We start from the raw sequence: 18001 nt of genomic DNA, 5'->3' as shown, positions 1-18001 counted from the left end.
TGTACGAACGGAGCAGGAGTCTGGTTCGCATTGCCGGCAGTAAGTCAGACCTGTTCCCAGTGCATGTTGGACTCCGGCAGGGCTGCCCTTTGTCACCGGTTCTGTTCATAATTTTTATGGACAGAATTTCTAGGCACAGCCAGGGGCCGGAAGGAATCCTGTTTGGGAACCACAGGATTTCATCTCTGCTTTTTGCGGATGATGTTGTCCTGTTGGCTTCTTCAAACCAGGACCTTCAGCATGCACTGGGGCGGTTTGCAGTCGAGTGTGAAGCGGCTGGGATGAGAATCAGCACCTCCAAGTCCGAGGCCATGGTTCTCGACCGGAAAAGGGTGGCTTGCCCTCTCCAGGTTGGTGGAGAAGTCCTGCCTCAAGTGGAGGAGTTTAAGTATCTCGGGATCTTGTTCACGAGTGAGGGAAGGATGGAGCGCGAGATCGACAGGCGGATCGGTGCAGCCTCCGCAGTGATGCGGTCGCTTAACCGGTCCGTCGTGGTGAAGAAGGAGCTGAGCCAAAAGGCGAAGCTCTCAATTTACCGGTCAATCTACGTTCCAACTCTCACCTATGGTCATGAGCTTTGGGTAATGACAGAAAGAACAAGATCGCGGATACAAGCGGCTGAAATGAGTTTCCTTCGCAGGGTGGCTGGGCGCTCCCTTAGAGATAGGGTGAGAAGCACAGTCACTCGGGAGGAGCTCGGAGTAGAGCCGCTGCTCCTCCACATCGAGAGGAACCAGCTGAGGTGGCTCGGGCATCTTTTTCGGATGCCTCCTGGACACCTCCCTGGGGAGGTGTTCCAGGCATGTCCCCCTGGGAGGAGGCCCTGGGGAAGACCCAGGACACGCTGGAGGGACTATGTCTCTCGGCTGGCCTGGGAACGCCTCGGTGTTCTTCCTGAGGAGCTGGCCGAGGTGTCTGGGGAAAGGGAAGTTTGGGCTTCCATGCTTAGACTGCTGCCTCCGCGACCTGGTCCCGGATAAGCGGAAGAAGACGAGACGAGACTCCCAGACAAAATATGAAATACGCATCTCCTGTAGTTACTGTTCAAACTGTATTTACAAAAAGCAACAGATATTTGACCAGCAGGTAGAACGCTGGCATAAGAATTAACTCCTAATTTTTATTCAACTCATTATTCTTGCGTTCTTGTAGTCCCTTGTTTTTGCTTGGAAAATGTAAATGTGTGTTAATACACTGAATCAGACTGTAATGTCAGATAACCCAAGTTTCCACTGTTGCAGAGGTGTGTATGTACAGTATTAGTGTGTGTGTGCTGACCGGTGAAGATGATGGTGTTGAGACTGGATTTGCCCCACAGCTCCATGAAGTGCACTACATCCCCGAAGCGCAGTGATGGATGCCCCGTAAACACCACACACGGCTGTTTGAAGTCGCTGCTGAACTCGCCGTGGATACTCGGGTAATGCTTCAGCTTGTTGGTCTGGATCAGCTGTGTGTGTAAATCAGACAAATCATGGATTTATTAAAAATAATAATAATAAAAAATCGCCACAGTGTGAAGCAGGGTCTGTTACATTCTTATACTGGGACCCTATATTGGCTTCCCTTCACTTCCAAAAATTCTTGTGTCCCCATACATGAGATGGTGCCTTGCAAAAGTATTCATCCCCCTGCATGTTTGTCCTGTTTTGTCACGTTACAAGCTGGAATTAAAATGGATTTTTGGAGGGTTAGCACCATTTGATTGATTTACACAACATGCCGACCACTTTAAATGTGAAAATTGTTGTTTTATTGTGACACAAACAATAATTGAGATGGGGGGGGATCTGAAGCGTGCATAAGTATTCACCCCCTCAATAAGAGCTGGTCCAACCAATTCATTTCATAAGTCACATAATTAGTTGATTAAGTTCCACCCGTGTGCAATCAAGGTGTCACATGATGTGTCACATGATGTCTGTATAAATCAACCTGTTCTGGAAGGACCCTGACTCTGCAACATGACTAAGCAAGAAACATGAAAACCAAGGAGCCTCCAAACAGGTTAGAGACAAAGTTGTGGAGAAGTATAGATTAGGGTTGGGTTATAAAAAATATCCCAAACTTTGAATATCCCACGGAGCTCCATTAAACCCATTATAGCAAAATGGAAAGAATATGGCACCACTACAAACCTGACAAGAGAAGGCCCCGCCCACCAAAACTCACAGACCGGGCAAGGAGGGCATTAATCAGAGATGCAACAAAGACACCAAAGATAACACTGAAGGAGCTGCAAAGATCCACAGCGGAGATGGGAGTATCTGTCCATAGGACCACTTTAAGCTGTACACTCCACAGAGTGGGGCTTTATGGAAGAGCGGCCAGAAAAAACTCATTGCTTATGAAAACCTATTTGGAGTTTGCCCAACAGCATGTGGCAGACTCCCCAAACACATGGAAGAAGATTCTCTGGTCAAATGAGACTAAAATTGAACTTTTTGGCCATCATGGGAAATGCCATGTGTGGCACAAACCCAACACCCTGAGAACACCATTCCTACAGTGAAGCATGGTGGTGGCAGCATCATGCTGTGGGGATGTTTTTCATCTGCAGGGACAGGAAAGCTGGTCAGGACTGAAGGAAAGATGGATGGCACTAAATACAGGGCAATTCTGGAGGAAAACCTGTTTGAGTCGGCCAGAGGTTTGAGACTGGGGCGAAGGTTCACTCTACAGCAGGACAATGACCCTAAACATACTGCTAAAGCTACACTGCAGTGGTTTAAAGGGAAACATTTAAATGTCTTGGAATGGCCTAGTCAAAGGCCAGACCTCAATCCAATTGAGAATCTGTGGCATAACTTGAAGATTGCTGTCCACCAACACAACCCATCTAACTTGAAGGAGTTGGAGCAGTTTTGCCTTGAGGAATGGGAAAAAAATCCCAGTGGCTAGATATGCTAAGCTAATAGAGACATACCCCAAGAGACTTGCAGCTGGAATTGTAGCAAAAGGTGGCTCAACAAAGTAATGACCCGTTTTTTTTTGGGGGGGAATACCCATGCACACTCCAGATTTCTGTTTTTTCATCTTAATTATTGTTTGTGTCACAATAAAATAACAATTTGCACCTTTAAAGTGGTAGGCATGTTGTGTAAATCAAATGGTGCTAACCCTCCAAAAATCCATTTTAATTCCAGCTTGTAATGCGACAAAACAGGACAAACACCAAGGGGGATCAATATTTTTGCAAGACACTGTAGATGTAGGTATGCAGATTTACCTCAGCATGTGGAAAAGGAGGTTCAGGAAGGTAAGCCTTGGACTGCTTCGTCTGACACAGCCTTGAGAGAACAGAGATAAAGAGACAGAAAACCAGTAAATTAAAAAAAAAAAAAGACAGCCTGTCCATAAAGCCCTCGTATATTTCCATCAATACTGAAAGTTTTCTGACACCTTCAAAGCAACCGGAAAGGTACTTCAGATGGGGTTAAGGTCGACGTGAATTTTACTACATTTCCCATATTAAGGAGAAAGCCTTGTTCCTGAAGCACGTAGCTTTTAAATACTGAAACTGTTTTGTTGGCAGAGTGGTGGAGAAATGCTTAACACATCATACATCTTTTTGAATTTTGGGATGAACGTAGAAAATAAATTGATATCGTTTCATTGCAGTGGGCCTCTGTATGCATAATTGATATTTACAGACTCATGATGGAGCATAAGTTGGAAAAGAGCTGCACAAGCATAAAATTTTAATCAAGCTCTGATTAAAGTTTCAAAATCATGTCTTCAATAAAATTTTCCAAAAGATAATACGATTCTGTATAATCATCTTTGCATGAGGATGCAGCAAAAAAAAAAAAAAACACAGTCGATGCACCGGAAATCAATAAAGTGCCTTCACATATTACAGCTTCCTGTTTACTACCTGCCGTCTTGTTTGATAGACAGCTAAGCTCCTCCTACTGTTCTGAAATACTCTGGGGGGGAAAAAAACCCTTATCGTTCATTTTACAAATAACAAAAATAGCAACAAACCTGCTATTGGGACTCTACACATTGTGCCTTCCACAATTATTGGCACCCCTTGTAAAGATTTGTTTAAAAAAGGTCATAGGCAACGGCTTTAATTTTATGCACATTTGAAACTTTATATGTTAAAAACCCCTCTGTAATTTTCTTCTTATCCCAAGAAGTATTGTTAATAACTAATAATTAAAATAAGTTAGCGCACATCGTGACGAATTTCTGCTCGGCTATTTTCGTGACCACTCGTCGCGTGACGTCATTTAAGACAAACGAACCGCTTGAGTTGAGTCCACTTCCGTTTACTTACGTTGCCGTTCGGCTTGAGTGCAGACGTGCGTTCAGGAATTTCCGAAGAAAAACCCCCATGCCTTATTGTTGTGCAGTGAACTGTAACAACGGGACCGGTTCAGGAAGAAGTTTTTACCTTTTACCGAGAGAGAAGAAAGTGGATTGGCTTTTTCCGAAAAAGGAGAAGAGGCGGAGCGACTGGGTTGGCTTTTTCCGAAAAAGAAGAAGAGGCGGAGCGAGAGGGTTAGCTTTTTCCGAAAGAGGAGACGAGGCGGAGAGAGTGGATTGTGCACATGAAGCCAGAGGGTTGTTTTTTTCCGAAAAAGGAGAAGAGGCAGAGAGAGTCGATTGTGCACGTGAAACAAAATCAAGCAGTCAAATACCCTGTCCACACTTGGGATTTTGTACTGATACGAAACTACTTTCGTACCGCAACACCTGTCCACACTAGCAACTATACTGGTACTGTAGCGGTATAACTGTATCGGTACGAAACCCACAGAGGTATGGGTTTCATACCGGTACAGTATCGGTACTGTAGCGCTTCGCTGTAGTGTGAACAGATGAAGCGGTTCTGTATCGATACAAATATAATGCGCATGCGCAATGAACCATTCCTACTTCTTCCGGGTTATTCATACAATACAATACGCACGCGCTTTCCAGCTGTAAATAAAACGTCAAAATGGCTCAAAACGACCGTGGAGCTACATGGAGCAAAGAAAGGGGGGAGGGAGGGAGGGAGGGAGGGGGAAAGAGGGAGGAAGAAAGGAGGAAGAGGGGAAAAGGGAGAAAAAGTGAGGGGAAGAGAAGGGAAGAGGGAGAAAGTGAGGGGGGAGAAAGGGAGATTCGTTTTCTTTGTTTCTTTCTCAACTGCCTCGCGCGTTTTATACGATTCGACTGAATAAATGACCACCAGAAATACAGACTGTACATTGACAACAAAAAGCACACACACGCTGTTTCATCCGCCATATTCTCAGAAGGAAGTTACTCGGTAACCACGGAAACATTTCGCGCACGCGCATTTCAACTACCGTGAAAGAAAACCGCAAACATTTCTCGCCTGTGTGGACAGATGCACTAAACTGTACCGGTATACTTTATCGATACAGTTATACCACTATCGTACCGGTACAAGTGTGAACACAGCAAAAGAAGAAACGGAGCAGCAACGCTCAAGCAAAAAGGAGAAGATTGGAGGTAAACATTTTTACTTTTGCTTGCAATTGACAAGTCAAGAATCCTGAGGGATCCTGTACAATCATTGTGGAAATGAAACAAAGGGATATTTCCTCGCTTAGAGTCGGCTATAAATAGTATAATGCCGCGGATGGCAGGCTAATGTGGCCTACCGGCGCACTGTCCGGTAATCGTTCCCTATATCCACTAGGGAGGGCGGTTTAATTATTTTTCAAAAGCGCTCTTGTTTAGTATCACGATGAAAGTAGGAATTTATCATAACTACCAGGATAAATCATTTGGGCGCGAGTCTTGCTGAGGTCCGGCGTCACCGCGATCAGAGTCGGCCGAGTCGCTGTCCGATTCCGAGGCCGTGCGGTCAAACCAGTGAGCCACATTCACCGATTGCTTCGCAACGGCCAGAGGTTCATACATATACGGTTTCACCTCTCGATATTCAATTTGGAGAGTTCCTACTTCAAAATCACTATCAGACATTTTACACAACCTCTCACGACCAAAGTCCGTACACGTGTGCTCGGTTCACAAGTAAACACAGAGCTGCTCCCGGTCTGTTTGGCTTAAATGACGTCACGACGACGCCCCCTGGCGGTGAAAGTGCGCATAAGTGAGATGTAAACAACCCTTCGGAAATTGGGCAAAACAGTATATTTTAACTGTTTTATTCAATTTTAGGGTGCAAATTAGACACTAAGAAGATTGAATTCGCTTTTTGGGTCGTTCTTCTCGACAATAAAGTTGATATTCTACGTTTCACCTCCGACCCTTGCCTGTGACCTTTAAAGGAAAAAAAAAATTCCACCTTTTAGTGAGGTCACTTCATCTCACACTGAAAAATGAGAAAAATCAAACCTTCAACTGAAATAAATTTATTCACAGAAAAACCAAATCCCTCATCAATAAATACTTGTTTTCAACAAAAGCACATGTGGCACTATTATTGGCACCCCTATAAATTATACTGAACACAATCTAGGGTTAGGGCGGCACGGTGGTGTAGTGGTTAGAGCTGTTGCCTCACAGCAAGAAGGTCCTGGGTTCGAGCCCCGGGGCCGGCAAGGGCCTTTCTGTGTGGAGTTTGCATGTTCTCCCCGTGGGTTTCCTCCGGGTGCTCCGGTTTCCCCCACAGTCCAAAGACATGCAGGTTAGGTTAACTGGTGACTCTAAATTGAGCGTAGGTGTGAATGTGAGTGTGAATGGTTGTCTGTGTCTATGTGTCAGCCCTGTGATGACCTGGCGACTTGTCCAGGGTGTACCCCGCCTTTCGCCCGTAGTCAGCTGGGATAGGCTCCAGCTCGCCTGCGACCCTGTAGAACAGGATAAAGCGGCTAGAGATAATGAGATGAGACAATCTAGGGTTAACTGAAGCGCGTTTCCCATTTAAATTGTCCAGTTTTTGAGTTGATTAGAGTGTGTAGGACCTTTCAAGCTGTAATCCATGACTTCCTGATTAACTGGGGAACAAATATGAGGTGGCACAGAGACCAAATTTCCTCAACATCAACATGGGAAAGATAAAAGACGTACAAACCAAATGACGGCGAAGAAGTGTGTTGACCTTCATAAGTCAGGGAATGGTTATGAAAAAATAGTGACTCGCCTGAAAATGTTCATTTCTACTGTCAGGGCAAGAATAAATCAACTGGACACCAACTGGAACTGTTATAGACTCGTCTGGAAGAGGACCCAGGTTTATTTTGCCCTCACGTACAGTGAGGAGGAGGCCAAGAGAGGCAAAAAATCCCCAAGAATCACTGCTCGTGAATTACAAGGTAAAGTAAAATCTTGGGGTTTCCAAGTCTCCAAAACCCACCATCAGACTCCACCTCCATGCCAACAGGTTATTTGGAAGGTTTGACAGAAAAAAAAAAGCCTTTTCTGTCAGTTAACTACAAATGTAAGCACCTGGAGATTGCGAAACGGTACTACAGCTTTGACTGGAACCGTGTTCTCTGGTCTGATGGAACAAAAACGGAGCTTTCTGGCAATAAACACTCAAGGCGGGTTGGGTTTGGCGTTTAAAAAAAAAAAACAGGATGGCTATAATGAAAGGAACCTGATCCCAACTGGAAAATATAGTGCAGGTTCTATGATGTTTTGATTCTGTTTTTCCTCCAAAGACCCTGGAAACCTTGTTCGGGTCCATGTCATCATAGATTCCATAAATACCAGGACATTTTAAATCAGAATCTGGCTGCCTCTGTCAGGAAACTAAAACCGGGTCGTTGTTGGATCTTCCAGAAGGACGATGATCCGAAGCATATCCCCAAATCCAAATAAACACAAAAATGGTTCACTGACCATAGAATCAAGCTTCTGCCCTGGCCATCTCAGTCCCCTGACCCGAACTCCAGTGAAAACCTGTGGGCTGAGCCAAAGAGGACAGAGAGGGAGCACAAGAGAGGGTCGAAGACCCTGGACGATCTGGAGAGATTGTGTAAAGAGGAATGGGCTCAGACGCCCTGCTCTGGATCTCCAACCATTATAAAATGTTCTCAGAAAAACTCAGTGCTGTTTTACTGCAAAGTGTGTTTTTGTGGAAAATGATTTTCTTCAAAAAGAATTTTTCTCTGAATATACTTACTTTAATTCAAAGTCTCATTTTTTTCAATGTGAGATGGAGCTGCTTCACCAAAAAGTGGATTGGTTTTTTTTTTTTCTAACTCTTTTTACTAATCTTTACAGGGGGTGCCAATAATTGTGACACAGTATATTTTATATATCCACACATATACTATTTTTTCTGTGAATGCAAAGATAAATACTTTTCCATACTTACTCTAAACAATGCAGGTCATATATTTATTTGCAGGAAACTTCTACGCTATCATTTTTTCCCAGGCTTTAATAAAGTTGCTTTAATAAAGTTAATAAGACAATAAATGAGACTCCATACCACTCTGCAAATATCTGGGAGAACTCCAGCGAGCTGTTGGCCACAGGTGAGATGAAGTAAAAGGGTGTGTTTCCCAGGTTAGCAGAATCCATGAACTGGTAGAGGCACTCCAGCAGGTCGTAAATCACACCAGAGGAGTAACACGGCACCAAGACGTTCCCTCCAGCTCGGATTGTCATGGCTGAGAGAGAGAAAATGAAAGGAAGAAATAAAAGGTAAGTGAGAATGAGATAAATTAGGAGCATGCAGAAATGGGTAAGCAGATTATGATTCACTTACAAGGAATTTGTCTTGGCAATTTCTCACACTGACAGAGATAAGGGATCAGACCCACACACAGCACTGCGCATTACAGGCATTCTACACAAGCCAACGTTCATCATCTGGAGCTATTAAAGTGTGATATGGGATTTCACAAGTGCACTGAACATTCTCCATTTGGTTTTCAGACATGACGAGAAAAATGCCAAACCCTAGCGCTATATACAGTATTAAGCCCTATTCGCACGGGATAAGTATTACCTGTGGACCTCTGGTAATTCGGAATAATTGCAGAGAATGTCTGAGTTCTTAGGTGGGGTTTACATTAGACCGTATCAGCGGATCATCAGATTAACGTTTTTAAAAACGATTAGCGTGCACACAGCAACGCCAATACACGGATACGCTAATCACATGACTAAGTTGAAATGTGTCAGTGCGGCTCATCGCTTCCTCCTCAGCGGCTGCGCTCCAAATCACTCCGCCCTGAACAGCGAGTGCCCTCTGGAGGGTGCGCACTCCGGCCCTGCGCAGCGCAGCTCACAGAGCGCGCGAGTGAAGCACACGAGCAGTGATTCGGGACTGAGCCGCTGTGCGCAAGTCACTTACCACTTGCAAGTGGAAGGATGGCAAGCCTAAAGACAATCATAACTACACAATGGGCAGTATTTGCATCAGTATTTGCAGTATTTTCATACTTTTATACTCTTTAATGAAAGGTGATACAAGGCGGAAGTCCGCGCCGTTTTTCAGCAGTCGCGTCACATGACCAACGCCAGCGAATCAGGAAGGCGGATGTCACAGTGACGTTGTCCAATGACGACGCCAGCTAGAGCTCAGCACAGCGTATCCGCGTATTCTCAATGTTTACACAGCACCGGACCAGACACGATCTGGATTGAATACGTGGACTTTGGCGGATTCCCGTTTCCCGGCGTTTCCAGGCGTTTTAATGTAAACGGACAGTGCATCCGCGAAGAAAACGAGACAGATACAGTCTAATGTAAACTTGGCCTTAGTCCTGTGCGAATGCGCCATGTCCGTAATTTGCCAAGTAATAATTCCGCCGCGAATTACCTACTGTGTTTCGGCAAAACACAGACGTCCAGTGGTAACACAAGTCCCGTGTGAATGCACATGTCTGTGTTTGTAATTATTAAACGCGCGTCTCTTGTACTTTTCTGGAGTGAATAATGGAGGATATGGGCGAAATTTTGATAAACAGCATTTCAGGGGCAAGTGGTAGTAGGCCTATCCCGTATTTGAACCAGATAAGCATTTTGAACTCCTGTCTACTAGTGTTGTGACGTTCGTGAACGAACCGATTCTTTTGAACGGCTCCTAGGCATGAACGATGAGAACCGAGTCTCGAGCTGGTGGAGCCGTTCTTTCTGTCGTTCTTTTTCTGTACTGTGTTTCAGACGAAAAAGCTTTTGCCCAAGGACAAGAAGTAGGCTAAACAGCATTTGCCTTTTATTTATTCAAGTTTTATCTGTTTGCCTAATAGTTCAAATTGTTTTGTATATAGTTTATAATGTTGTTGTGTGATATTAATGATAACATTGTGGGAAAACTACTTTGCACGGACGTTCATTTAATTTATTCTATCGTCATTTTGTTTGTTCTATTTTTGTGTATTTTATTTATTTATCTGTTTGTCTAGTTGTATCTATTTTTCTAATAATAATATATTTTTTGCATTAATAGTTTGTTTTTTCCTATTAAAATAATCTTGTGTTCTTGTTATAACTTTATCTATTTATCTGACTGTTTAGTTGTATCTATTTTTGTTACAATTTCAATATTTTTAATATAGAAAGTTTGTTTTTTTCTATTAAAATGTTCTTGTGTGATAACTAGTTCTTGTGTTATTTATTGTAGTTGTATCTATTTTGTATCTCAGACTTAAATATTTTTGTAAAACAAGTGTTTTTCTATAAAATATTCTTGCGTTCTTGATAACTATGTTCTTGAGTGGGTTCTTTTTTTTTTTTTTTTTTACAGAAAAGCCGTTCTGCATGGACGTTCATTGAAGCCCTCATTGTTTTTTAATGGTTATTTATGAGCGTTTAGGGGTTACAATAATGTAAGTCTAGGTTGCTTTATATAAAAGGTATGTCCAGAAATATTGATGTCACTGTCTAAGCAGAGGGATCTGGCTTCTTTAGACGCTGTCTTCTTAAAACTGAATAAATATTTAAAAAGAGCCAAATGAGCCAATCTTTTGAACGGCTCTTTTCAAAGAACGGATCACAAAGATGCGGATCCCATCAAAGAGCCATAAATCCCATCTCTACTGTCTACAAGACGAAACAGGATGCTGTGAACTTACGACACATCCGGTCACAATGTCTGTAAATTCAGTGAATTACAGACTTTTGCTTATCCCATCCGAATGCGCCACACAATAACACAGAGGTGCGGGGGTAATTGCGAATTACCAGAGGTCCATAGGTAATACTTCTCCCGTGCGAATCGTACTTTATTCTGTCCACATTCACTGGATATGAGCAATCGCGCGCTCCGATTGGTTACTCTACTACTAGGCTATCAGCTCATATCCCGTAAGTAGAGAAAAACAACATGGCAGAGCGTGTTACTGAACCAACCGAGGATGAAATAAAAACTCTACTCGAAAACAAACCCCAAAGAATACAGGGTTTCCCATACATAGACTATTGTGTGGCGCAGCACCACACAATGGATTCCTATCGCCACACAATCAGACTCGCGATTTTGAAAAAAAAAAAAAAAAACTCCGTTGCGTATCATTCCGTTCATTCATAGTGCTCTTTCTTCTCGTTCACACATACCCACACACAGAGACAGAGAGACGGAGAGGCGTGTCCACAGGCCTGCCGTTGCACATATACCCGGACTGCAAGTAGGCCTGTTAGGCTAATTAAAAATAACGCAGCCTTCCCGATTCACCTTCCGACCCCTTATTTTAAAAGGTAGCCTACGTCATGCTCGTGATGAGCTTTATCACAGCCTTCTTGGCTTACAGGAAACGGACATCCCTGAGTCAGGCTACAAACCAATTTTGATGCATACAGTAGCAGCTTGACACGAGGAACCGGCCTTATTGCATTATCCCGTTTATCCCGCTTCAGCATTCATGCAAGTTATTAATAATGGCTTGACATTCACAATAAATAAGGATTTCCCACTAGCCTAAATAAAATGTTGATATACTCGCAGGGATGCCTAGTTGATGCTATCTGAAGCATAAAATCTGAATATTTTAAGAAACATCTTTATTAGCTTCATTGGCGAAGTAGAATTGCGAGCGGGATTTTTCAGCTATGAATAGGGCAAGCACATAGAAATTCAGTATTCCTTTGTATATTTTTTTGATGTAATGGACATTTTTAGCGCTTTGATGAAGAAAATGTAATGTACTTTATCCATAGATTAAAACAGACCTCAGGAATAGGCTCCAAGGGGAACCCCTGGCAGCCTGCTTACGAATCTCCATAAATGGTCCCAAACCCAATGACTTCCCTTACGATAGGGCACTTGAGTTTTTTTTCAGGAAGCCATGCAGAATTAAATGTTCTGAAAGGGCATGCAGGCTTTGCACCAATTAGGGTAATGCTTTTTCATTATTGTTAGTCGCCTTGGTGTTACCTTAAGTGGTTTCTTACGTACATCTAATTATGATATTTTATTTTATTATTATTTTGTTGTTAAATTATACTAATTTATTTCATTTTAGTATTGGTAAGTAAGTGTTGAGTTCAATATTTAAACTAAAAACCTCCAGCTTGTTTTTTGCAATTTATTACTTGAATGTCAACTAAAGAATGATTGAAAGATTGCCACCAAAAAGGCAAAAAACTAAACTTTAACTTCAGTTTTGGTGAGTGATTTTCATAAATTTAAAAGACAGGTTTTCCACCAACATCAAGCCCAGCAAACTAATGGCCTGCCCTGTAATGTAAAGTTGGGTCGAGGAATGAAACCAGGCAGGGTTCTGGTAAAAATTGTTTTAGCTGTCTTCTCTTAAAGAACTTAAAAGAATTTAGATTGAACTGAATAATCTCAAATGCTTCTTGTAGCTTTAAAATAGTCCCAGCAGGTGACTCTGAAGAAAAATACTGTGTGTTTGAACACCGCCCGCTGTAAACACTTTGCATACACCCCAATGACCGACTCCACCGACCGCCACAACACCACCGCGCACGATTCCCTCATCGGCACAGTGGAGCACCACAAATTGCCACCTGGTCTGTGAGAAACACTAGAATACAATATATGGAATGAAAGTATTTGATGGTAAAAACATCTCTTTTTTTTATTTTTCAAGAATTATCATCGCATTTTTCACAAATTGCTCCTGTCATTTCACCAGTTTGTTTACGTTCTTCATATTTAAGCATTAAAATTTGTTGAATTTTTTTAGTTCAAAAGCTCAAAAGAAGTTATCGGAAAATTACAGGACTGAAATGTCCAAGGATGAATTAAAGAAATGTCTAAAGCTGTTTAAAAAAAAAAAGTAAATCTGTGCAGCCGTCGATAGTTTTTTAACAGTGTTGTAGTCGAATCACTAAACCTTGAATCTGACTCCAGTCTTGAGTCAAGTCCAAGTCATTGACTCGAGTCCAATACTGATCCGAGTCGAGTCCAAGACTCCACCCGCACCATGTGACGGTGTCTGTTTCAGCGCCATTAACATTAGTTTGTTCCTGAACATGGCGTATGAACAGGTGAATGTGATTCTCTTTATCAGGGAGTGTGAAGTATTCTGTCAGAGACGGTTGGGAGACGGATGTGAGTGGAGAAGGTGTGTTTATTAATACAAGTGAAGGCGGTAAACAATCCAGAACGGCGGGAAAATCGTAAAACGTTGAAACAGGCGATCGTAGACTCGGCAGAATCAAAGACGAGAAACAGGAAATCAGGGATCAGGAAACCAAACAAGGAAATAAGGCTCGGTAATGTATCAGCAACGCAACTCAATACTTCGCAAAGTAAGTAAGTGTGTTTTCACAGTTTTTATATCAGCGTGCTGATTGCGCCTTAATCCTGTGCAAGTGCGAGTCATTTACGGCACACTTGTGAAAGTCCGCTTGGTGTGTGCGCTGTCTGAAGCGTGCCCAAGAGTTTATCTGATGCACGTGCCAAGGCGCGCAGGTGTGACACTCTTGCATGAAATTAGTACAAAATTAATGTAGATATAAATATCTCATCTCATTATCTCTAGCCACTTTATCCTGTTCTACAGGGTCGCAGGCAAGCTGGAGCCTATCCCAAATTATTATCGCATGTTACAAAAAAAAAAAAAAATCTGAGTCCTGGTGTCCAATTTACGAGTCCGAATGCCATTAAGGCACGAGTCTGAGTCATCAGTGATCGAGTCCAAGTCAAGTCACGAGTCCTTAAAATTAGGGCACAAGTCCAAGTCCTGGATTCGAGTACTACAAGCCTGGTTTTTAAGAAGTCCGCCGGAGTGGAAATGATTTTATCGGACGTTTTGTACAAAAGTTTTCATTGATCGAATTTGCAAAAAATAGAAATAAAAATGCTCCGTTTCTCAAAATCCAATGAATGTGGATCGAATAAAACAGTTATTCCACTCAAGCTCGTCGTACATGGATTATAGCCGCTATCAGCTCATGTATGATTTGATTTCGTGGAATAATTGTTAAGTGTACATAAATGATTGCAGTGTAATATTTAGCATTTGACGTCTTCTTGGTTTCCGGTCAATGCTTGAAACACTCAAAAAAACATTTTAAATACATTTCATGTCTGGTTTAGATTTAGAGCTACACTGTAGTTAAAAAAAAAAAAAAGGCTGTTGAATATATAAATGTAATATGACGCATAAATGAGGACAACAATAACACATCCCTCGACTGCAGCAACACGACACACAGCAAATACACAGAGCCTATGAGTGGACTTTCCTCAACTGACCCAGGTTGCTGCAGAATTCTCCCAGCATGCCGTCCGGGTTGGCCGTGGGGATCTGGGTCAGGCCGGTTAGGATCAAAACATCACTGTTCTTCAGAGAGCTCTGGTCCATAGGCTGCATCAAACACAACATGAATGAGTCGGGGGAGGGGGGGGAGAAAAAACCCTCCTGCTACTCTGCCGGCCCAGAATGCTCCATCAGCAGAAAATAATGCTAATGATACGCTGCAACGTTTTAGTGTCCAGGTTCACGTGTTTCACAAACACGTGTGCGCTCAGTAAAGTGCTGACCTGAGGGTGTGTGGTGAGCAAGGATGAGCCGGAGACATAGGACACTTTCTCATAGTGAGACTGGATGATCCAGTTTGAACTGCCCAGGGAATAGCCGGAGCTCAGAGGGGTGACCTGCACTGCACCAAACAACTCCTAACGTCAGAGAGGAACGAGAAAAGAAAGAAAGAAAGACTTCAATATTAATTTACCAGTTATTTATTACAACCCCGATTCCAAAAAAGTTGGGACAAAGTACAAATTGTAAATAAAAACGGAATGCAATAATGTACAAATCTCAAAAACTGATATTGTATTCACAATAGAACATAGACAACATATCAAATGTCGAAAGTGAGACACTTTGAAATTTCATGCCAAATATTGGCTCATTTGAAATTTCATGACAGTAACACATCTCAAAAAAGTTGGGACAGGGGCAATAAGAGGCTGGAAAAGTTAAAGGTACAAAAAAGGAACAGCTGGAGGACCAAATTGCAACTCATTAGGTCAATTGGCAATAGGTCATTAACATGACTGGGTATAAAAAGAGCATCTTGGAGTGGCAGCGGCTCTCAGAAGTAAAGATGGGAAGAGGATCACCAATCCCCCTAATTCTGCGCCGACAAATAGTGGAGCAATATCAGAAAGGAGTTCGACAGTGTAAAATTGCAAAGAGTTTGAACATATCATCATCTACAGTGCATAATATCATCAAAAGATTCAGAGAATCTGGAAGAATCTCTGTACGTAAGGGTCAAGGCCGGAAAACCATACTGGGTGCCCGTGATCTTCGGGCCCTTAGACGGCACTGCATCACATACAGGCATGCTTCTGTATTGGAAATCACAAAATGGGCTCAGGAATATTTCCAGAGAACATTATCTGTGAACACAATTCACTGTGCCATCCACCGTTGCCAGCTAAAACTCTATAGTTCAAAGAAGAAGCCATATCTAAACATGATCCAGAAGCGCAGACGTCTTCTCTGGGCCAAGGCTCATTTAAAATGGACTGTGGCAAAGTGGAAAACTGTTCTGTGGTCAGACGAATCAAAATTTGAAGTTCTTTATGGAAATCAGGGACGCCGTGTCATTCAGACTAAAGAGGAGAAGGACGACCCAAGTTGTTATCAGCGCTCAGTTCAGAAGCCTGCATCTCTGATGGTATGGGGTTGCATTAGTGCGTGTGGCATGGGCAGCTTACACATCTGGAAAGACACCATCAATGCTGAAAGGTATATCCAGGTTCTAGAGCAACATATGCTCCCATCCAGACGACGTCTCTTTCAGGGAAGACCTTGCATTTTCCAACATGACAATGCCAAACCACATACTGCATCAATTACAGCATCATGGCTGCGTAGAAGAAGGGTCCGGGTACTGAACTGGCCAGCCTGCAGTCCAGATCTTTCACCCATAGAAAACATTTGGCGCATCATAAAACGGAAGATACGACAAAAAAGACCTAAGACAGTTGAGCAACTAGAATCCTACATTAGACAAGAATGGGTTAACATTCCTATCCCTAAACTTGAGCAACTTGTCTCCTCAGTCCCCAGACGTTTACAGACTGTTGTAAAGAGAAAAGGGGATGTCTCACAGTGGGAAACATGGCCTTGTCCCAACTTTTTTGAGATGTGTTGTTGTCATGAAATTTAAAATCACCTAATTTTTCTCTTTAAATGATACATTTTCTCAGTTTAAACATTTGATATGTCATCTATGTTCTATTCTGAATAAAATATGGAATTTTGAAACTTCCACATCATTGCATTCCGTTTTTATTACAATTTGTACTTTGTCCCAACTTTTTTGGAATCGGGGTTGTACTAATCATCTCATTTTTACTGAGTACTCCTTAACATTTAGAAGCAAGTTTAATTAGTTTACACTTTATCATTTTAAAATATCAGAAACAATCTTGTTTACTTTGCACATTATAGAAGGAATTGATGAAACGTCGTTATATGAAAATTATCCTGATGTGAAGTGGTGGTGGTGTTACCACCCTGAAGTTCAAATTCAAATTTTATTTATCACATACACAAGAGTCCAACGTGCACTGAAATGCTTATTGCAATGCTCTGTAGGTCGTAAGGATATTTTTTTTGGGGGGGGGGATGTTAAAAAAAAAAAAGAGGGAGTAAAATAGAATGTAATAAATATAATAAAAAGAAAATAAGAACGCAACGATGGAGTGCTCTGCATAATATGTATAAATATATTGCACTGTAATGAATGTGTTGAAATGTATATTGCACTAAAATTAGGTTTATGTTCCAATGTCCAGCTTTTACTTTAATGCACTCGAGTCAATAATAACAGATGGTTATATGCTCTTGGTTGGTGTGTTGCCTGTTTTATAACCCGTTAAAAGCTAGACGGCGTTTCGATTTCATAAAATCGGTGAAATTTAGTTCCATCTGAAATGTGGTCATTGTGATATATGTTTATTTCTGTAATATCTCACAAAATATATAATCAGGCCATTCTGTGGCTGGGAAGTTATTTAATTTGAGCGGATTAAAGCAAATAATGTGCATGAAATCGCTCGCTTGGCGCAGTCGAGCAGACAGAGGAAGTCCATGTGCGCATGCGCAGGTTTACCTTCTTCTTCTTTTGGGTTTTACGGCAGCTGGCATCCACAGTGTTGCATTACTGCCATCTACAGGTTTCCCTTTGCGCGTGCACTGACCGTTCCATCATTCTGTCGCTAAACGAACAGCTGATCACACCGAGGTGCTCGCTGAGCGCCCATATTTATTAGTTTGGTCCTGCGTTTCCTTTCCTTCGTATATAACATAACGTCTTTTCTTCTCACTTTCTTTCCGTTACTGTAGTCAGTCTTTCACGTTTCATTCGCACACTCGCGTCCTCCATTTTTCTCTCCTGTTTCAAATTTGTATCCCACAATGCCTTGCGTGAACGAGGAAAGCCCACTACGTGATGCATGACGTAGTATACTGGATTGTGTCACAGTGAAGCAAGAAATAATAGCGGAGAATTTAAGGCCATGTGGCTCTAAATTCATTAATTGTTCTGTTTTAAAAAAAACTAATAACATTGGAAGTCTGTGATTCGAATTCAGTAGCTTTCGGTCACTCAACAAAAATAATTAGGTGTTGGGAAAATTCTTTTTCTGGCCTACACTTAAAAAATCTGAAAGGCGGTCTAGCTTTAAGAA

The 18001-nt window shown here is 42.2% G+C and overlaps 1 protein-coding gene across 2 annotated transcripts in view; it reads right to left on the bottom strand.

Annotated features, from left to right (window-relative positions):
- The window catches only part of ints9 (integrator complex subunit 9), a 69591-nt gene that overhangs the window by 30040 nt on the left and 21550 nt on the right, over positions 1-18001 (bottom strand). For both annotated transcript variants that reach the window (XM_060917941.1, XM_060917942.1), the window contains 5 exons: positions 14837-14971; positions 14549-14660; positions 8366-8546; positions 3230-3290; positions 1279-1450 (listed from right to left, as the gene is read on the bottom strand). In XM_060917941.1, coding sequence (XP_060773924.1) covers positions 1279-1450; positions 3230-3290; positions 8366-8546; positions 14549-14660; positions 14837-14971 — 661 coding nt within the window. The remainder of the gene's footprint in view (positions 1-1278; positions 1451-3229; positions 3291-8365; positions 8547-14548; positions 14661-14836; positions 14972-18001) is intronic.

Source organism: Neoarius graeffei, chromosome 3 (genome assembly GCF_027579695.1).
Source record: "Neoarius graeffei isolate fNeoGra1 chromosome 3, fNeoGra1.pri, whole genome shotgun sequence".
Lineage (NCBI taxonomy): Eukaryota > Metazoa > Chordata > Actinopteri > Siluriformes > Ariidae > Neoarius > Neoarius graeffei.
Note: the sequence above shows the minus strand (reverse complement) of the source record. Positions and strands in the feature narration are given on the sequence as shown.